This window comes from Ceratotherium simum, chromosome 6 (assembly GCF_057802395.1).
Source record: "Ceratotherium simum simum isolate JZ-2026a chromosome 6, ASM5780239v1, whole genome shotgun sequence".
In the NCBI taxonomy this organism is placed as follows: domain Eukaryota; kingdom Metazoa; phylum Chordata; class Mammalia; order Perissodactyla; family Rhinocerotidae; genus Ceratotherium; species Ceratotherium simum.
The window spans coordinates 17,973,445-17,995,617 of NC_141905.1; the positions used below are offsets into that span (position 1 = coordinate 17,973,445).

General features: G+C 41.1%; 1 protein-coding gene and 1 long non-coding RNA gene across 3 annotated transcripts in view; one reads left to right on the plus strand and one right to left on the minus strand.

Annotated features, from left to right (window-relative positions):
- The window catches only part of LOC147916780 (uncharacterized), a 376,679-nt gene that overhangs the window by 94,193 nt on the left and 260,313 nt on the right, over positions 1–22,173 (plus strand). The gene's annotated exons all lie outside the window — the stretch shown is intronic.
- KCNK1 (potassium two pore domain channel subfamily K member 1) overlaps positions 4,483–22,173 on the minus strand; it is a 45,991-nt gene continuing 28,300 nt past the window's right edge. Inside the window, exons 2-3 of the mRNA XM_004432378.3 lie at positions 8,859–9,254; positions 4,483–5,736 (exon numbers count right to left, since the gene is read on the minus strand). Coding sequence (XP_004432435.1) covers positions 5,477–5,736; positions 8,859–9,254 — 656 coding nt within the window. The 3' untranslated portion in view covers positions 4,483–5,476. The remainder of the gene's footprint in view (positions 5,737–8,858; positions 9,255–22,173) is intronic.

Genomic DNA, 22,173 nt, shown 5'->3' on the forward strand with positions numbered 1-22,173 from the left:
CATGCCACTCTCCTCAGTAAGTTTGACTGGCTCTGGGTGGGATTTAGTGACTATTTAGTGACTCTCATATGTTATGAACGACAGGAAATAAATACATGTGATTTTACCATTTGACCACCTGAGTAAAAAGCTGTTGACAATCCCTTGACCAAATATTCTGCATAACACTTGTAAAATACCTCTTTCCTTTCTGCCTTAGATAGATCCATGAAAACTTGAGATTCACAGACCTAAGTAACACAGATCAGCCAAAAAGAAAAACGTTAAGAGTCTGGGTTACTTGGCTCTTTTCTTTAAGTCCCTCCACAAGGATCTGAAACGTGTTCTTGGTGGTACTGCCAGGTTTCCACAGATGGATGTACCTGGGGTTGTCGTCCTTCTCCAGCCAGCGCCCCTTCCTAGGAGGGTGTCACCAACAGTGACATGTGGAGTCAACAGCTGGCACTGCCACTGGGCTCTGCTTCACTCTGCCCCAAGACAGGGGTGCCTGGGGCAGCCTGGTCTCCTTCTCAGCTCCCAAAATTCAGAGGGAACAGCACAGGGAGAAATGATAGACCATTGCAAAAAAGGCAGTCTACTACTTTACTCTGTAATAGAGTTCTGCCAGCTATGGTACGTGCCATAAATTACAGTGACCTTTAAAATCTAGCTTGGTCACTGCTGAATGTGTGGGAACAGGCTTAGTCCCAGTTTTTAAGGTCACATTGTCCTAAATTGCAATCATCACACCATGTACTATGCTGGTAACCACCGCACAAAGGAAGGCTTTCACTATGCAAGTGAGCACATAAAAAAAGGGCACTTCTCCCACATTAATGCAGCAATTTAAAGCAACAATGTTTACCCAGAGCAAGAACAAAGCAATGCAGGAGTTTCAGGTGAATTACTTTGATGTCTTTGAGTACCTATGGACTTATTGGAAGGTTAAATATCTCATTATCTCACGGCTAATGGGCTCTGGGTTTCCAGCCACTGCTTAAAAATGGAAATTAAGTGCTGAGTTATATGCATGGAAAAAAAAAAAATATATATATATATATATATATAATTTATACAAATAATGGCTGCAAGAGGATAAAAAACCCCTCAAAACTCAGCTAATTTCTTCAAGTAAAAATAAATAATATTGATATTTAATTTATTTACAGAAGATTTCAGCAGCAGAGTCATCTTCACACGTAAATGACAGCAAGGCTGTACGTTGCCATGCTATCTCATGGTGGAAAATGAGATGCCTCGTCTAAGTGGATTTTCTAGACAACGGAAAAGCAAACCTCTTAAAACAAATTTTAATCATTTTGTATGGAAATAATCTTCGTCTACTCTATCTCCTTAAACAGAGTATATTAAACATGGTTTAACATTGTTATGAAAATTGTGTTATTGAAATAACATCAAAATACTGTGCTGTCCTGGGGGCTCTTTGCCCCTGCCTGTAAGGGCTCTAGAAGGCAGTTCTTGTCTTCCTAATCTGGGTCTTCCCTGTCCGGCTCTCAGCAGCACTGGCTGCTCTTCTCAGTGTACTTAACTAGCTGTTAACATGTGGTTCTCAAAGTGGGTGGCACAGTGCACTTAGATCCACAAACAACACACAGGCGGCCTGGCAAATTTCTACCGATGTGGAAAATCCATTTTTGCCACAAGTATTCATACTTTTACAATCATATTGACCTGAGTATGTCCTGCCATTTGGCTTAGAATGGATAAAACTTGCTATCAACAAGAATTTGTCATGTTCCTGGAGTATATGACCATTTTCTCTTCTAAGAATACAAAAGAGTGGTCAGGTAGTAAACTCTTCTTCTCAGATGCTGAGTGGCACAGCAGAGAGACTATTTAAGGCTGCCTAAGCGATTGCAAGGTAATTATTGCCAACTTGCATGTTGAGACCTTTAATATTTTTTTACTTGTGCCATCCGAAATTACATGAAAAGTGTGCTAACTCAAAATTTGAGAACTATTGGGTAGCAACACTCTATTTTCTGTGGGTTGGGAAACCAGAGCAGTAATTTTATTTGAACTGTGTGCAAAGTGTAAGCTCTGAGTGGAGCAAAGAGAGGGCGTCCTTCTTACTAAATGTGCTTTACTGCCAGGCTGTGAAAAATACTCGAGTACTTATTTACTTCTGGGTTCCTGGTTGTACTTTAGAAAGCTGAGGTTGCCTGACAGCACATATTAGGTAAGTGAGGGGTTTGGAAATTGTCTTCAGCAAACAATTTCATGTTTCGCCTCACACAAAAGGCTGGGTGTACCAAATTTTCATAAAGTAAAACTTTTGGAAAATAATACATCACTATGGGCAAAACTTTACAGGTCCTAAACGCTGCTGAGTTCGGAATAAGAGATAATCCTGCAATCACCTTCTGATGCGTACTTGTGCCAATTTAAAATGAACTCTTGTTTGAAGCAAATATTAGCTGCTTTTAGTAAGAAGCCAGTGTACTACTGATAAGTTTAAAGGGTTAAAATGGTTTAGCATTGACTATTTCAGTTATCTTGACATCTCCAGTTTTGTAAACATCTCCTCGTTCATTTTCCAAAAGGCACATAGACTGGTTTGTGGAAAGTATGAGCATGACTGTTTCCCAGGCAAGAAAAAGTAACCCCATGTCTTAGTAATCTAATCATTCCCGTTTTTTCCTTAAGTCACATCATATTTATCTGTTCAGAAAATGATCCCTTTTTTTCTCCCACTCATCATCCTCTTCAACTTTGGAATAAATCCCTTTTTAAATCTCTTGGGGGCATGATTACCGTAGAGACCAGTCTCTTAAATGGAGTCATTTGGGCCAAACTTTGTCCTGTGGACTTCGCCTGTGAGGTTCTTTTGGAGACTGCTTCTATCCCTTCGTCTCCAGTCCCTTTGACTTCCGGGGGAATGAGAACGCTTCCTCTGAGATACTCGGTTCTCTCCTCACGTTGAGTCTGTCTGCTGCTCCCAAATCAACATACCTGCTGGACATATGGACTTGAAATTCACACATGGTAGTACTCTCTTTGAAGGACCACGATTTCTGCTGCTTGTCTACCCTGGGGGCATTCCGTAGGATTCTTAAGAACTCAATCTAGAACACTCCTGCCTGAGCGAGTTGAATCCTGCAGTTTATACTCGTCACTAAAATCCTCTTCTCCAGCATTCACTTTCCCCTCCAACTTTGCACTCTCACCTCCAAGTAGAGGGTTTCAACGTCAGTTCTCGCACTGCTGCACTGCCCTGCCTCCTACCTCCTGTCCACGCCCCCTTGGACACTGCCTCTGTCCTCTGTCCGACACAGCTCTCCCCTCCCTCAGGACTGCAGGGCAGCTTCTGTCCATCAGCCGACGACAAAAAAACAAGTTCCGGGAAGATACTCCCCCTTACATTTAGTATCTCACAGGCTGCAGGAGGCAAAACCTGCTCCTATTCTTGTACCTCATCCTTCATGTTAAAAACAACAAAAACAATTTGAAGGGCATTAAGGTTTAGTGTAGTCTGCAGATTCATGAAAGCTTTGAAAATTAAGTATCTCACTCTATTACTTACTAATGACATCCTGATTCAGAATTTTCCGTTTATACTCCCTCATTTTCCGTCTTTTGCACTCCCCTCTCCTATAAGAGTCAAGCAGTGGTGGCACACCTGTCATTTTTTTCCTGCATTGAATAAAATATAATGACACTCCCCAGGTGGAATCCACCGTTTCTGTGACTTACTCTCTTTAGCACCTCTGCACCATACCAAGCATTAGGATCACGGTGAACTTCCCAGACCCAGTGGTGTCCACGATGCATGTCCCTATTCTCTAAGGAGTCTCTATTCCATTCCTTAACCAATTACCTACCCTGCGAGAGAGCAGTCTTCCACCGTGGAGCCAGTGTCCGCACAGGATACAGACAGAAATATGCTGATGGGGCAGCATAACCCAGATTCAGAGGAACAGAACCACACGTTTGGAATTAAATGTTGGAGAGGATCTGCTGATGACAGTTCACCATCCCCGGAGCTATGCAGTGGCACAGGGGCTGTGGAACAGAGGTAATTCCTTCTTGTAGTTTTGCTGCTCTGTGACAAGATGGGATTTTATACAATAAAGAAGGGCCCTGCTGTAAGTCAGGAGATACAACGTCTGAAGGCTAACACGCAGTGAACAGGACAGGGCTGGTAAGGGTGTGCTTAGGGCAGCACATACTGTAGATGGTTGAGAGGTTTCTGAGTGAGCTCTGCAAGGTGAGGATGTTCTGTTCAGCTGGCCCACCAGCAGGGCGCTGATTTTTACCAGCACCTCAAACACCACCTTCTGGGCAGCTCCCTCAGAAGGGGGATGAGACTCAGTTAGCAGGTCAGTGAGTGTTAGTTATCAGGCAGGGTCTTTCTAATTTTCTCTTCTAAAATTCTTAATAGTGTCCTGTGTACATCATTGAAATGTTGCCTTTACGGTTTCTATAAAGGAGTGCATACATATTTTCTACATGGAAGAAAACTTTTCTTGATATGTTAAAGCATAAGATTGCAACCAGCTATGATTTTTATTTATTTCAGCTTATAAATTAAAAAAGTCTCAGATTAATTTGACAGAATCTGTTCATTTGGGGCATCTAAATTCACATTGTGTGCTTTAGTTAGTAGGTGACTACAGATCACAATGAACTTTCAAAACAAAATATCTTAACCTTTTTTTACAAATCATATTTTCCTTACTTGTTCACCTCCAGAGAAATGCTTACAAACATTTTAGACATCTGCGATCATACTATTACAAGAGGGTAGAAACATTTACTGTAACAGAATGCTATAGTAATTTACTCGTAAGTGTACTATTCCTCTTATTTTATTGCAGCAACTCTTGATTCTTTAGTATAAAGAGAAATCAGAAGAAAAAATATCTACAATCTTGGGTTAAGAAGTATACTGGGATCTGGTGACCTAAACCATATGTACAAGATATAAACATATTTATACTTTATCTGTACATAGTCAATGGTTACCTATTAATTATAAATAGTAGGTTTAACTTAGACTCTACAAAAATAATGATTTTGGAAGGGCACATGCAAACCAGTACACATAAACTTATTTATAAAACACATCTCTATGCTTTTTTTTTTTGCTTTTAAATATAAATGTTGCTAGTTAGTCATCAGCTAAATTGAAATGCAAATCCCAAAGTTCCCAATTAAAAGTATAAAATCTGCTTCTATCCACAGCAGCACACTGCTTCAAGTATTCTTCACCTATTAGTCAAGTCTAGACAATTTTGTTGCATACGAATTACAGGTACATGTCCCATTTCCTCAGATATTAAACAGTTCTCCACAGTAAAAGCTTCCTTTGTTCCATTTTTTTGTTTGTTCTGTTTTTCTTTTAAATATTGCAAAAAGTAAGTATTTGTTAAAATAGCATCTTGGCTTTTACAATCTTGTAAAAATGAACAAAATGGAGCCTCTTTGTCACTGCCCCGACCCTGGTGCTCTAAGACAATGCAGCAAAGCCCTAAGCTTAATGGTCTACGGAGCCATCGGAGTAGGCAGATGCCTGAGTGGCCACAAAAGGCTCATTCTGCTTCTGGTCCTCTTTCATGCTGGCTGCTTGGTCTGTGATGGAGGAGAAGGACAGCTGGTCATGCTCGATGATGTGCACTTGATCCTCATCCTTGTCCTTCTTCACATAGAACATTTTTCTGAATTTTTTCAGCTCGTGGAGTTCACAGAAGGTTTCCAGAACTACCAACATGGCAATAAGACCAAGCAGCAGGTAACCTATTTGAGAAAAATGACAGTGTCTCAGTGGGATCTAGTCACAGATAAATCAAGTAACGACACAGAAAGTCTGTCAATGAATAAATTCACTGCCACTTTCCTAAGTTCTAGGAACATTTTAAATTCCATGGGTCAAAGCAGGACTACCCAGAGAAAAATGAAGCATGAACCTTCTAAGAACTTGGATTATTCAGAATCATAAGGTGCGATTTTTGAGAAAAAAAATAATAGTTGAGGCTGATGTGGCATCGTTAAAGAGACATAACAGACTGTACTCACCCAAGGTGGACCTTTGAGGAGAGGGCTGTCCAGCCCCACTTTATCATCAGTGGCTCTCAAAATGCCAGTGACATTTTAGAAGAGTTTTTCATTTATCATGAGTGCTCAGGACAAAGCTTGACACCTTTTTAAGCACTCAATACTTCTATTATTAATTCCCTAAAGAATAAGAAGCTTAGCAATAGAAATTACAGTTTAAGCTAGACAAAAATTCCTTTAAGAACTGATGTAGAGGAAAAAAAAAAAAAAGAATTGATATAGATATTAAAAAGGTCTGTGTGTGGTTTTTTATACTCCCACTGAGATCCAGCAACAAACTAAGCTTTCCACTACGTGACAGTCATTTTTTATGGCTCATGGACTATTCATTCTTCTCACTCCAAAACAAAAGATAACCTGTTGCTTCAGGTTAAAGTGCTATTCCTTGGAATCTGTGATGGGAAAATGGTAATTTAAACAGTTCCAACATGTTTAAAATCAGTTTCCAGAAAAAAAAACATCATGGAAAGGAAGAAGAAACGAAAATGAAAACTCTTAAGAATAACAAAAATCCCAGGGTAGGCTTGGTGGCGTAGCGGTTAAGTTTGTGCATTCCAGTTCGGCAGCCTGGGGTTCGCCGGTTCAGATCCTAGATGTGGACCTATTCACCACTCATCAAGCCAAGCTGAGGCGGCATCCCACATAGAAGAGCTACAACTCTACGACTATGATACTCAACTATGTACTGGGGCTTTGGGGAGAAGAAAGAAAAAGAGGGAGATTGGCAACAGATGTTAGTGCAGGGCCAATCTTCCTACAAAAAAACAAAAACAAAAAAAAGAATAACAAAAATCCCAATTTCATGTCCCAGTGGAAAAATGTTTGAGGAAGATTTTCAGAAAATAAATGAACTAGGAAAGCTAGAATTGGCAGCATAATAGCAATAAAAAGTCTGATTACCTCAAGAATGCAAAGTGACACAGTTCTAGTATCTTTAGAATTTAGCTGTTAGGTTTTGATAATAATATAGTATATTTTAGAAACAGCAATGACGTTGTTAGATTAATTGGCAAATCCTTTCCTTTTCCTTTACTCATTATTTGGTCAAACTCCTGAGCGCTAACAAAAACACCCATGGGGTTTCAGGCAAAAGCTTTGGGATTTTATCCTATCCACAAACATAGCTTTGGAACATTTATTTGCACATACACTATGTAGATTGCCTTAAAAAACCATGATTCACGTTGTAAGAAGTGTTAAAAATGTTCTACAAGGATTTAGTATTATATGAAAAATTGAGGAAGTTAAACTATTGGGCAAAATTTATGAGAAGACAATTAACACAAGAGAAAAGCAGAGCTAGCAAAGACAATTACAGAAACATATTCAACTTCCATAAGTCATGATAAAATTAAATTAAAATAAGAAGGTAACATTTTACCTAACACATGAAAAGAAAGTTCAGATAATGTTTATCTGCGCTATCAAATTCGCAAAAAAACACCTATAATGCCACCGGCCCACACCACCCCGTGAGTGCAGAAACTGTTATACTCAGATAATTCTGGTGATGGTGTAAACTCGTCCTGCCATTTGGAAAGCAATGGGTCAATATGTTCTGTGAGTCACAGAAAGCCATATTCACTTTGGGCCAGCAATCCCACTTGGAAAGATATCAAAGTAGAAAAAGTATAAATATTCAAAAATATTTACAGCAGTGTGATTTATAATGCCCCCAAATTGGAAGCAATCTAAATATTTGACAACAGAAGCATGGTTAGATTATGGTACAGCCACCTGGTGAAATATTACGTGGACATTAAAAATAATTATGGTAACCAGAAGAAATATGAAACGATCCTTGTGACCATTTAGTAATTATTTATTGAACTTGTATGGTAGTCAGGCACTTTTCAAAGCATTGGGGGCTTATGAGTGAAGTCTTTGTCCTGGGGGAGCCCATGGTTTAACAGAAATGTTAACATACACATAGTTCAACTGATCATTTTCAGGTTAAGACTACAAAACAGAGCCAGGACAGAGTATCTGAGTGCTTGAGTATATACTATGATTTTCTAGACATGACCTGAGTCTTGAAAAATTCTTGAAAAGACAGAAATGAAAACTGTATGGACATTATGATGCATTCTATGCATTTTGAAAAGAGGAAAGGGGCACACAAAAATAAATGGTTTCTTGAAAATGGATTACTAAGTTTTCCATGATAGCATATTAAATTTTTAAAAATTGTTTTAAAATTATAAATCACTGGCTATCTGAATTTTAATGCCGATTTTCCACATATAAAATTCTGAAAATGGTTAACATGTTCTAACTTCGCTGAGAAAGAACCAGATGGACAAATGAGATACGCATCTGTTTTAAGATTTTCCTGGTAAATTAAAGAACATGAAAGAACATGATTGATAGTAACAGGCTACATCCTAGCCCTAATTTTCTGGAGCTTAAAATATTTAATAAAGTAGAGCAACTTTTTTTTTTTTTTTTTTGAGTTCTTGAATTTTTCTCTCAATTTTTGTTTTACTAAAGTTTGGTTATCAAGTATATTCTGTGTCGAGCATTTTTACACTGTAATTAATAATGCCTATTACATTATTAGTAGGAAATTGAACAGCAGTCTTAAGGTGCCAGCAAAAACCAACTTTCAGTAATAAGATTTTTGCATAGAGAGTTTCAAAGGGAATCGTGATGAAGTGAGATAGTTATGGGAAGGTGGCAAAACTGAAAACTTATCAATGAAACAGCAATCAGGGCTTTTACAAATGACTATTCATTAGCAAGCGAGGTGGAACTTGGAATGGCAACACAGAGGCCAAGGGAGCAGAGTGAACCTCGATACTCACACGTGATCCCAATCTTATAGAGCTCTCTGAATTTCTGATTGTAGCCTTCTCCAGGAACATAATCCCCTAGGCCAATGGTGCTCAGGGAAATAAAACAAAAATAAAAGGATTCAAGAAAGTTCCAGTCATCCTCCAGAATGGAGAACACGGCTGCTGGGATGAAGAAGAAGCAGGAAACGGTGATAAACCCAAGGAGAACGGCGTGAACGATGGCAACCATCTGCTTGGAGAAGCCCCAGCGGACGTGGAAGTAGAGGACAGGCCTTCGGGTGACGTGGATGGTGACACGCTGGACCACTGCCGTCAGGAAGAGGAGGGTGAAAGGAATGCCGATGACCGAGTAGATGATGCAGAAGGCCTTACCCCCGTCTGACAGGGGCACTGTGTGGCCATAACCTGCAAGGAGAAGGAGGTAACTGAGGTGAAGAGGAAGCGAGGAGCAGAAAACACATTTTTAAACAACATGTCTGCTGTCCCCCCCTCTTCCCCTCAGACCTAGGAGAAGAGCCAGACTTTACGTCTGATGTTGAAAGGCTCTATCATAATTGTTACTGCAGTCAAATTCAACAGTGGATGCCGTGCATTTAGCAAGTCCACCGCTCTGTATAAAACCTTATCAGCTCTTTCCAACACATCCGAGTCTGGTTTTGAATTCACTGTCAGGTGGAAACAGAAGTTCTGTGTGTTAAGCAGCTAACGCCCCACTGTCTTAGACCACAGGGAAACCTCTTCATAGGACACCTACTTCTCCACGCTGATCTATGCCCCTCCTCCGCTCCCCCCCCAACAAGGATCTTCTTAGTATCCAAACGCTAGTCTACACTTGCGTCCAAACCAAACTACTGCCGGGATGTTCAAAAGGGATGACTGACAACGATGTGGGACTAGGACCAGGCTGACAAGGGGACCGTGCCAGGATGGAGTAGACTCACTGAAGATGTAGACCTCAAAAACGAGGAAGAAAAATGAAGATTAAAGCACACCAAGTCACAAGATTGAGTGCTTCTTTTAAAATATTTTGCTCGATTATCTGGTTAAATGACACATTCAGAAACCAGAACTTTTTTTTTACCCTTGTCATTTCCATAGTTTCCAAGATGCCATAAATTCCACAAAACAAACATTAAAAAAATACAGTGGGGCCAGAGGTCAAAACATATGTCTGTTTTACTTTCCACTAGGTTTGAGTCATTCCTAAATCAAGCCAGTCAACAGACTCGTCATCCGAATGCCAGCAGAAGAGAACTCAGCTGGGTGCGAGGCTCAGCGGACTGTTTTTAAAATCTCAGGAGCACTTCATCCTGAAAGGACATGTCTGAACAAGTCAGTTCAGGAAAAAGCCAACTAAATGCATTTTTTTGTGAAATCGGATTCTGAAAAAAACCTCACATATGCGATTATAATTGAAAACCGGTTTCAAAATCTGATTTCTAAAATATATCCTGCTTAAAAATAAACAACTCCGAGAAACCTTCAGTCAGATCCCCAAATTCTCTACTTTATACCAACTCCCGGGGTAGGGCCCAGGTATATGTGGTCATTAAAAAGCTTGCCCAGTAATTCCCATGCACAGCCCCAACACAACAGTCAGTGTGGTTAATCCACGAGGCCAGAAGGCACAGGGGTTCTGAAGGAGCTATGGGAGTTCAACGAATCCGATGAAATTGTATGTAACTTGTACATCTACACACATGAGCATTTTTCTGTGGAGAGATTCCAGAGCTTAGACTCTCAAAAGGGTTAAGAACCACTGTTCTAAGCATCAGCTCCTGGATCCATTTGGTCCTGCACACCCAGCTGCGCCTGAAATACCATGGCTAATTCTGGGCATGGTTAAAGAGGGAAAGGTGCAAGGGAGAGTGTGCAGAGAATAACAGGCAGGATGGGGAAAGTATGCCGAATAATGTTTACACAACAAAAGGAAGCAGGAGAAACTCGAATGTTTACATTTGAGGAAAAAATGTGACAGAGGAATGAGACTTTGTGAGTAAAGCAGCCCACATCAGAGAAGCCAGGGGCCAATCAGAGCTTCAATTTAAGCTAGGCATTAAGGAAGGATGTTCTAATGGTCAGAGATATCTGGAAATAGAATCTGAAAATGGAATTTTATTTAACCATAACAAAGGCAACTGGAAAGCGATTCACAAATTTGGTTATGAGCCTGTGACTCAAAGTACCCGGAGACAACAGTGCTCGAGGAGACTGCAAGGGATTGGTTTAACTTGGCCAGGAATTTTGTAGAGGAAACCTAAGATTAGCTGAATCAGTTGGACTGGGTAAAAGCTGTTAAGTCCATGATTTTATTATTTTTTGGTAATATTTTTATATATTATCTTTACTAAAAGTGTAACACACCACCTCTTCTGTACCATCTGTTCCAATAAATTACATGATTTCAGTTCTAGTAGGGAAAAGAGTAAACAAATTTCTAGTTTTAAAATATATTAGGATATAATTTTTATTCTCAAATGACAACAGCTCATTTTATTAGAACGTTAACTAAATCTCCATTTACTAAAATGTTACCTCCAAGCAATGGAGATTAATCATTATGACTCTAGGATCTCTCTCTGCAGTAATGCATTTTTATACCAATAGGTTCCCACTAAGAGATTAAAAATTACCAACATGTAGATCCTTACTGAAAGCCAGTTTCTTCTCCTGATGTTTGCATAAATAATCTTTGTTAGTGGAAAGTAAAATGTAAAATTACATGTCATTTGTATTCTCTACACTTTCAGGGCAGGCCAACTGGGAAAACCATCCTCTGTACCAAGTACACAGCAATTCTTTTGCAATAGACAGCTAATGCATCAGATGGAAACCTTCAGGAGTACTGAATTTTAATGAAGTGGTGAATAATTTACTCAAACTCAGTCAATTGAACCCCCAGATAAATCATAAAGCAAGGATCATATTTTAAAATCTTATAACCATATTAAAATCCATTACAAATCAAGAAGAATTTAGTAAAACGTTAAAAAATCTTACATATTTGGTGTTCTTTAAATTTTTCTAAGGCTATTCATATAATTTTTGGGCCCAAAAGATTGTGTATAACAAAGTCGACTGAAAAAACAGACTTCAAAAACTTAGGATTCTGGGGCTGGCCTGGCGGCATGGTTAAGTTTGCACGTTCTGTTTCGGTGGCCCAGGGTCCGCCGGTTTGGATCCTGGGCGCGGACTTACTCATCACTCATCGAGCCACGCTGAGGCGGTGTCCCACATAGAAGAGCTACAACTCTGTAACTATGATACACAACTATGTACTGGGCCTTTGGGGATAAAAAAAGAAAAAAAGAAAAAAGAGGAAGATTGGTAACAGATGTTAGCTCAGGGCCAATCTTCCTCACACACACACAAAACAACTTAGGATCCTGAGATGAAACTCCCATGTACAAATGTGCTTGTTTTCTAGCTTTCTACTCCGTAAGTGTTGGGTTTTCTGTTATGACTCTGCATTTGTGGGGCACATAAGAGTATCTGTATAATGGAGGGTCACATTGATGATAGTCTCCTAAGAAATCTGGCTTCCCATTCGGCTACTCTAACCACAAGAGCCCTGACACTATGCTAGCTAACATCCAATCTGGGGCTATGCATGCTGGATATGGACCTTTGGAGTTTTTTGGTATTTAAGTCCTCCTGAATGAGGTCCAATACAGAGAACCTTTGTGGGCTCCTATTCAGTACATTAGAGCAAGTCATTGATATGCAACTTCTTCACATGTCCCAGACGCTTTTGAGAGAGGTGCAGCTTACCACTACCTCTTATTGTGACCCTACACATATAATGAATATTCTCATTTATTTACATTATTTAGTATGATATGGTACAATGTATATGTTTTCCATTAAGTTAGGTTGATATATGCTAAAAAAAAAAAAAAAAAAGCTACAAAAGAAGAATCTCAACCTCTGAAAACAACCCCAGCAGAGATACTGAAATAGGCTGCGATGTTTCCTCTTCTGTAAAACAGACTTTAATTTGCAATCCTGGACTTTAGCTTATTTGTTATCTCTTTCCCACTAGACTGTGAGTCCCCTGAAGGGGAGATGGTGTCCTCCTCTACTATGAATCTCTCCAGGCTCCCGGATCACAGTGCTATCCAATCCACGGAGAGCAGTAACACTGGGGCTCTAAGTGACTTCAAATTCGGGAGGGCCAGAAACTCACTGTATGGCAATGAATAGGCTTCAGGTCAAGTTGACTTTTTCTGCCAATTTAATCTTACCTTTTGCTTGAAATACATTTTTGTTCCATAGTTGCAGCAAACGATTAACTTCTAGATACCTTGCATTCGACAGGTCTTTATAATTCCCTTTTTTCCAGCAAACTTTTCAAAGAGCCACATGTGGATAAACTCTGTTCATCACCCCCATCTATGTCATCTACACGACATGGAACATACAGCTTGATACTTCGTTTATAAAAGGAAGTTTGTTTACCAGGGAGAGAAGACTCAGGGGCGGTCTAACTTAGAATGAGCAGAAATATAGGCAAAGATTGAAAGTGGCCTACACTCAATAGATGTGATGGAGGAGGCAGAGATGGTAAGAGGTGACAGAGGTAAGAAGTCATGGGAGGTGCAAGTGGTCTATGCTTTTCTTGGCATTCATTTTTTTTTTACTGTCCCATTCATTTCACACTAACACTTTTTGTTGCTTCTACTCAATCACCAATGATTTCTTATTAATATCCAAAGAAAGAGAGAGAAGCAATGGCATTCCTAGTTAGGACATTGCTCTGATTCTTTACCTTAGAATGACCACCTCTGAGAGATGGACCCTATTAACACACTGCATTTAAAAACTAGAGGATCCTAGCAAATGGCTCGAATGTCACAGATGGGAACACCCTGCACTTTTTGCAATGGGAGTCTCAACTAAAAATGGCAGCACAGTGAAAGAACAATTAGAAATGATAACTTAGGCAAGGGGCACCTGCCATGCATCCATCAGTCTGAGGAGACTGAAGGTTCTGGAAAGGAGGTAGGTGAGCTCAAAACACGCAATCAAAACAGCCACCACTTGCTGCTTGCTGTTTGTATGTTTGAGTGTATGTAGAATCGTGAATCTTCATAACGAGATTCAAATCCTAGAGTTATTATTTCTACTTTACAAATGAGAAGACTGAGTTTCTGAGAGTTTAGACAACTTGCTCGAAGTCATATAAAGAATAAATAAAGCTCATAATTGTTCCACTGTGCTACTCAGATATGTTATGTGATGCAAGGGTCAGTGACGCCTCAAAAGTCAACTCAAGTCCTAACATTATTTCTCAGGAGCTCATGGTGACAAGGTGGTAGTGTTGGAAGAGCAGACATGTCTTTCCTGTGGCTCCATGGAGCTGACCGTGAGATGAGGAGACTCTGGAATGAGAGGACAGGAGAGAGGGAAAACAGTGTTCCGGGTGACGAAGGACTGTGCAACTCTCACACAAAGAGGGCAGGTGAACCCTGCAGAGCCTGGGGTAACTCTAGGGTATTGGGAGGTAGGTTAGCACGAAATCTATCAAGGGCCAGAGAAGTGGGCACAAGCCACGTGAGCTCCATATTCTTGAATTCCAGTTTAGAAGCCACATGGATGAACTACTATGGTAAATGGTAGGGTCATCGATGAAGAAGAGGATAGAAGAGTGTCCTTAAATTAAGACAGAAAAACACAAAATTGTAACAAATTGGTGACCTTGGGAAGTAGCATTTCTGTGACAATAACTAATATCAGTGATATAAGCATAGAATAAGGTCCAATAAAATTCTTATCTTCCTGTTTCATTGTTAAACTTAAATGTTGCTAAGTCCATACGGAATCCCTGTTCTGTAAACAAATATATAAAACTGCAGAGGCACCAGTCAAATAAGAGGATGTCCAGTGGCCCAGAGGATGAGTTACATTCCAAACAGGATAATATAAATATCAGGTAAAAGTTTAAACAAAATTATACATTTTAAAAATTATCAATTACTCAATAGATAAGTACATTTTCATTGTAAAACTTTCAAAGAATACCAATGAAGCAAAAGTCTCCTTGACCATTCACCTCCTCTTCAATTCCGGTTCTCTCTAGAGGTTATTGTCATGAGTTTGTAGCCAATAGTTCCTGAAATTTTTCTAAGCATTTAGATACATACTGTATACATAAACTTTCAGAAAAACATAGTTTTATTTTTATCATAAACAGTATACCACATGTATTGCTGTTCTCCAATTGTTAAGTGTTCTTTGAACAACGTATCCTAGAGATGGCTACATGTCGAATCAGAAGATCTACCTGTTCTTTAAATGCAGTATTCTATGCTATGCAAGCAGCTAGCTTATTTAACCAACTCCCAACTGATGGACACTTAGGGTGTTTCCAGTTCTTCACTATTGATAACAACAGGTCAAAAGCAACCTGGTTAGGTCTTCAAGCCACTGGTAAGTTTAACATAATGGGTCACAATCTCTGATACTCCCTTCTAGCCCTATGTGCTATATAAATTTCCAGCTCAGAAGAGAGTATATTAGCAGAAACCCAAGAATAACTCCTCTATTGCTCTAACAATCCACTAGCTCCCAGCAGAGGCCACTCCCAGGGGTTCACACACTGAGTTCCTGGGTGTCATTTGCACAAACAGCACTCATTTTCTGGCAAAAGTGTGCAGTATTGTGACTTTCAGGTGAGAACGGGCCCTTTGCCCTGATGGTTCTCATACCTTCCTGGGTTGTTTCCCTCAGCCTCCTCTCTTTTGTACGGGTGCAGTTTTTGTTTATTTAATGAAGAGCTTGCTGGCAATACTACTGTTTTCTCTCTTGGCTTTCTAGTGCCAGCATATAATCTTTTACATACAAACAACTCCTTTTGTTCTGATGATTCTGAGGCAACACGTAGTTTTCCATTTTTTTCCACCTGCTTACTGATTGTCCCAAATGATCCAATCAAAAAATTTTCTAATTTTAATTTTTAAGCAAGGAATTTTGCCAATTTAGGAATTCCTATTAAGAATGCTTTCTTTTCTAAGCATTAACAATTTTCAGGCAGGGTTCACTTCCTGTGACTCTAAAACATGTGCTTATTCATTTTACTCCTCAAACTAGTCATATCAATGATACCTAACTCTAACTGATCCCTACTATTCCATTTCTGCACGTCTCCTTTTCCCTAGCACTGTTTACTGTTTAGTTTTTAAGTTTCCTGAGTCATCTTTTTTGGCCCTAGAGTTCAAATTATAATGATCCTTTCTTTTTTATTATTTCATATTGTTAGAACTGTTTCTCAATCTTTTTTTAAGACACGTATCCCCTATAATGTCTCCTCACATCGGCCTCTGCATATTCTCACAAGCCAAGATCACCTTATCAAGCCCTGCTTCATAAAACTGAAATTCTGAAAGGAATAAGTATGTTGAATTAACTTTCTCAAACTATCCGTCCTCCTCTCGGCCAATCCCTCTGAGCTGGCGAGTACTGGCAGACAGCCCAGCGTCTGATCCACTCTGTCCTCCTGCATGAGCCTAACTTGGTCAAGGTGCTAACAGGGCCACTCACACTGCTCACTTAGAATTCAGCATCATGTACAGGAAGATGTTATATGCGATAGTAGTACAGCACAGGAAACAGTCGGCCAAGGGAATTTTTGCTAATCATCATGGTTATAACTGTTCCCTACGAAAAACATCAGGTCATAATCTCTTCACCTTTCCAAACGCCAGCTTGTTCAATTGCACCATCTACTGAGCGCTGTCACTTAATACCCTTGTTAGGTCACTAGAGGCAGAAAAAGGTAGCACATGACCTACTACCCAATATGAGATTATAACCACATTACTTCACATTTTTAGTACAGCTTTCCCTGAATTCCGAGCAGTCACATTCATTGGGGTTTCCACAGGAAGGAACAGGGAGGGCAGGGTAAATAGGCCTAGGACTGGCTTCTGAGCACCTGGCCCTGGGGTCAGTAGGGCAGCACAGTAGTAGCTTGGAGAGTGACAGCCGGATAAAGGAGGTGGCTGGGGTGTGGGCCCTGTACTGCTTGGTTTGCACAGGAAAGGCACACTCACAGGTGAGTCCTTTCTTGTCTAGGAACTGGCTAACCCTGGGAGGGGTGGTTCCCTCAGCATCAGCAAGGCCTTGTCAGAAATGACTTGAGTGGAGCCCTTTTAAAAAGGAGTTGGAGCTGCCTTTCCAGAGAAACTGCTTTGCCATCTTGAACCTTGGACTGGGCCAAACCTCTGGACTGGGCCAAACTGGCACTTGTTTTACAAGCAATTATTTGAGAAGTCAGCAGGAGAACGGATATCCTGATTGCCAAGACTGAGGATTGTGGACTTGCTGAAGATTGAATCAAGAGTCAGTCAATGTTCAGCCAAGACCAGCTTCCACCTCCAGCTCCAACTGAAATCTCTGTAATACAATCTCCTTTCTTTGCCTTTAAAAGCCCCTGACTTTTACTCCTACTTGGGTTTCTACCTGAATCTGTGCTTCCCAAATTTCAATTCTTTGATCCCAAATAAATGCTTTGCCTCTTAAACTGGTTTCTGTTTTTGTAGGTTGACAGCCCAAGACATCAAAGCATCAGAATAAAAAGACACAATACAGTAGGAGAGCGAATGCAGAGCCTAGCTCTGAAAGGCAAGCCTGAGAGCTTGTTCTAGTAACCAAACCAAGAAGAATCAGTGCACTGGATCTAGGAATGGGGAGATGTGCTTGAGAGCATTTAGACAAAGTCAGGGAATATGGTCAATGAGTAATTACAAGAATACTTTGAATTCCAAGAACCTTTAAAGTATCCCCATACTGTTAAGTTGTTAACTCTCGTTTCCCCTGCAGACCTGGGAAGACTGTTCCAAGAGAAACGAATGTGAAGCATTTGGTATGTTATGACCTGGGCACCAGGCAATGTGTATGTTATGACCCAGGCACTGGGCCTTGTGCTTTATCAGCATTAGCTCCTTTAATCTTCACATCAGCTTGTTGAGATAAGCATGCAAGTCCCTATTTTACAGAAAAAGAGACTATGCGATTAAATAGTTCACCCAAGTTCTAACAGCAAGTGTGTGAGGGAGGCAGGATTCGAACCATGTGTTTGCCGACCTTTGATCTTTTAAATCTGGCCATGGGGGTTGTGGTGAGGAGGAACAAGGAAAAAGAGAAAAGGAGTGATGGTCAACTATGTGGGAAATAAAACCTGGAGAAATCCCTGGGTGTTTCCAAATAAAGGAATACTCGGAGATAGATCGCACCTAAGACAATGACCACAGGGCTTGGCTCCCCCACGCAGGAGCTCCCAGAAACTCACCCAGCCCTCAGGATCTGGTGGCCCTAGATGAGGGATAGGCTATCTGGGTGGCATACTGACTTGTCCTGATCCTTCGCTGGACCTGAGACTTCTGCTTGGCCCAATCTGTTTCTAACTCACAGTTGCCTTTGCCTTGGGGTCACTCCCAGGATTTCTTACACCTTTGTTCACCTTTGACTTAACCTATATGAAATGTCCAGGTCATCCCTGGTCTACCTGGTCCCAATTCCATGAGAATAGGAATAAGAGGGCTTATATGTCCTCATGGTGAACGCAATCCACGTAAATCTCTTGTAGGCATTAGCAGCCTGTTGCAGAGCAGGCGCTGCCATCCAAGGGCTGTGGCATTCTCACACCAGCCGCTGCCGCCATGCCCTCGGCAGCACTCCCCGTCCTTGTGTAGGGGTCAGCACACCTGCCCGTGCCCGTGCTTCCACCTGCATGTCTGTCACACACAGATCCACCCTTCCACCCCTGAGACATCTGAAGAGAGAGAGCCCTGACCCAAAGCCTGATTATTGTGGAAGACGGCACAGCTGAGGAATCACACGTTACATTCTTTTTTATTATTTATTTTTATTTTCCCCTCTCACTCATCCTTGACCATTTCTTCAAAATTTTGACAAGACAACGCAGTGAAGAAAAGCTGAAGACCGCCACAGAACTAACAGTCTAGTTTTTCTGAAAGCCCCAAAATTTTAAACGAGGCTTTCTGATCTACTAACCAAAGCAACATTTCCTCCACCTGCCACTTCCCTCAGGTTTGCCTTCAGGTTTGCCATAATTATCCTGCAGCCATCACTTCCCTGAGGCCTAAAAGTGATCCTATTGTAAAGGCTTCCCAGGGATGCGCTTTTAGAATAGGGTTTTCCAATTCAGGCTGTAGGCATTTTCCCCCCCGGCAGGGATGCTGTGCAGACAACTCAGAATTTCTTTTCCCCTGGGAACCATTTGGCCACCTTGCCCTGTGGAAGATGCTCTAAAGGTAATGGAAGAACTGCTGGATGACAAGACACACCATTTACTTGATGCTGAATTTCCAGCCCCCACCCCGCAGATAATCAATATAGATCTTGCTTGGCCCAAAGCTTAACTCCAGCCTAGAAATCAAAGTGGTCCTACACTCTCATATTGTGTAAAGGGGCAGGGAAGCCCTAGGTGCCTCCTGGATTGAACCACATCTCCACTCCTCCCTTTACAGGGATGTAAAGTAGTGATGTCCCAAGGCTTCTGGTGACTCTGGGAGGAAAATGTTAAGTGTCCGCTTCACCTTGGTGGGAAAATCTCCACCTTTTGGAGGCAGAGGTTCCTGGAATAAAGTAAACTTTTTTTTTTTCTTTTCCATTAGACTTTAAAGACTTTGAGGCTCTCGACCCTTGAGAACACAGGGAGGGAGGTGCAAACAACAAAGGTCCTATGTGATGTCACATTTGTAAACTAAAGGTGGTGCTTAGGGGAAAACGCTGAGGAATCTGACGTCCTAAATTTGAATCCTGGCTCTGCTTAGTACTGGCTGTGGCCCTGAGAAACTTTATGCCTTACTTGCCTCATTTGTCAAACGTGAATAATACTTCCTCCCTCATGGAGGGAGGATTACATAAAATAATTCGTGTAAAGCAATTAGCACAGATGCTGGTACATATGAAGTACAGAGAAGGTAAACTCTTCTACTGATGCGGAAAGACATAACTAAGTGAATTATCTTGAAAATATTACACTTCAGATTGGCCACACTGTTCCTAGGCACACTAGTTAGAAGTTGTCCATATTTTCGCCTCTGTTCTCTGCACACATTTTAATTTTTCCCACATCCTTCAAGACATCTTCTTCCACACTGGTGGTTAAAGTAGTCCTTGTAAAGACCTAACAACAGCACTTAGGGAACAATCTGATATATAGGAACTTTGTGGTCACTCTGTAGTTTGGGAGGACACTAATGACCGGCCCCCCACCCCACCAAAACAGAAAAATCCAAAGGCTCGTTCTCAAGTTCTCACTCTCTTCATTGTAAAGTGAGCCAATATGGTGGCCATTCACCACAAGTACATTCCTATATAGGTAGAGACCAGTGGATCCCAATGATCAAAGGTAGGTAAGAACTGTAGGTCCCCTCCCATAAATTCTCTACTAGGTGGTACATCACAACAAAGAGGCACAAAATAGTCACACAACCCGTTGTAAGCTCAGGGAAGTTCAAGCTCTCTCTCCTTTAGGTACTAGAACAAGTAGTTACTTGAAAGGTTTGGTGGAGGCAGATGCAACACTATTCTAGAAGCCAGATTTCAACTACCTTCTGGTCAAATCAGGTGACAGAATCCTCAGGATCCTTCAAGTGGCAGCACATTGAACAGGACAGAGTCCTAGACCTAGAATACCACAGTGAAGGCTATTCATTTGTTGGGTTCACAAAGATTTTATACTCCTTCAGGCAAGAGTAGACGAACAATATTTCTAGTCAATCTATATAACTTGGAAACCACCCATCCTACCAAAGAAAAACACTTCTAACACTCCTTATGCTAATTAATGGACTCTCTAATCTGGATAGTTAGGGACTTGCTGAGACATCCTTAGGAGAGGGGATTCCTAGTTCAGGTCTTTCAAATGCTAACTAACTTTCCCTGGAGTATATAGTCCTAATTAGGGAACTTCAAATGTTAACTCCCTTCCCCTAGAGTACAGATTAATTGATAGGAATGCTGTCACACTAAGTGGAAAAACACACCTTTCTTCTTCTCCTAAGGGTCAGACAACACTGACAGACTTCTTCTAGGAAATCTTGTCTATCCTGGCTCTCAGTTACGGCCAAATTGGTGCAAGATCCTCTTCAGAAACAACCGTGAGTGGGGTCTTCCACAAGCAGAGGCTCATTTTTCTGCCTTGGTCCCAGAGGAGAGAAGGTAAGGAGCAGAGCCACTTGTACTTACAAAGGACATGCACCTTTGTTATTGTAAGCCACTGAGATTTAGGGGCCCTGTCACCACAGTATCGCCTTGCAAAAAATGTACTAATACAATATGCCAGAAAAAATAAAAAGAAGGTGGGGGAGGCATGTGGGATGGATGAAACAAGAATGGCAAGATTCAGAGTGCTGGCAGCTGGCTTGTGGGTACACAGAGTACTCATTATACAAGTCTCTCTAATTTTGTATATATTTGAAAATAACCTATAATAAATAAAAAAGTTAAGGCTTTCAAATGTGGATGTAAGATCACAGTTTTTCATCTAGACAAACTCTATATGAGGAAGTTCTAGATTTTCTTTACTCCTTAAAATTCTTTTGTACAGACAGTATTGGAAGTATACTTACCACAGAAACAGAAGATAAATTATAGTACAGAGGTGTGGCACTTACAAACACTAAAGTACCGCAAAACGTGATTTCTTAGTTTAAAGCCCTCCAAATCTGTAACAAATCCATAGCCTCCTCAGAGAGATGAGTTAAAACCTCAGCTTCTTCTTGGAGGACACAAAATCCCAGGCCACAGACAACTCAGAAGTACTGAGGCTGACTGGATAGAGGGAATAATTCTGGGGTTTCCTGGATAATTTCCAGGGATTTAAAGTCAATCAGTTGTCTGCTCCTGTCCATGGGACAGAATTCTCAGAGGAGCCCAGGTCATCTGCCAGGCTGGAGGGGTGCAGTCCAGGAAGCGCCCGTGGGTCTGCCAACCTGTCACTGATGTGCAGTGTTCCGGAAATGCTATTTGTTCCGGAAAATGCTATTTTTCTAAAGCTGTAGGAACTGCAATCAGCTCCAACACAGCTCCCCACACACATGCTGGGCCTGACTTCCATCATATGAAACTACCACGGGTGCAACAAGGATTCTTTGAGAGCACAGTGCCAGTGGAATGGCGTATTTGTAGCCAAAACCCCAAAGGCAAGGCAGCCCTCCCGTTCAGCACTGTGGCACCTACGTGTATAGGGCCCGAGCGGGAGCACCGAGGGCTCAACAGAGGGGGAGCACGGTGGTGAGGGTGAGGGCCGTAAAGGGCAGAAACTCTCCCATCTACCACCGTGGCTCAGGTCCCC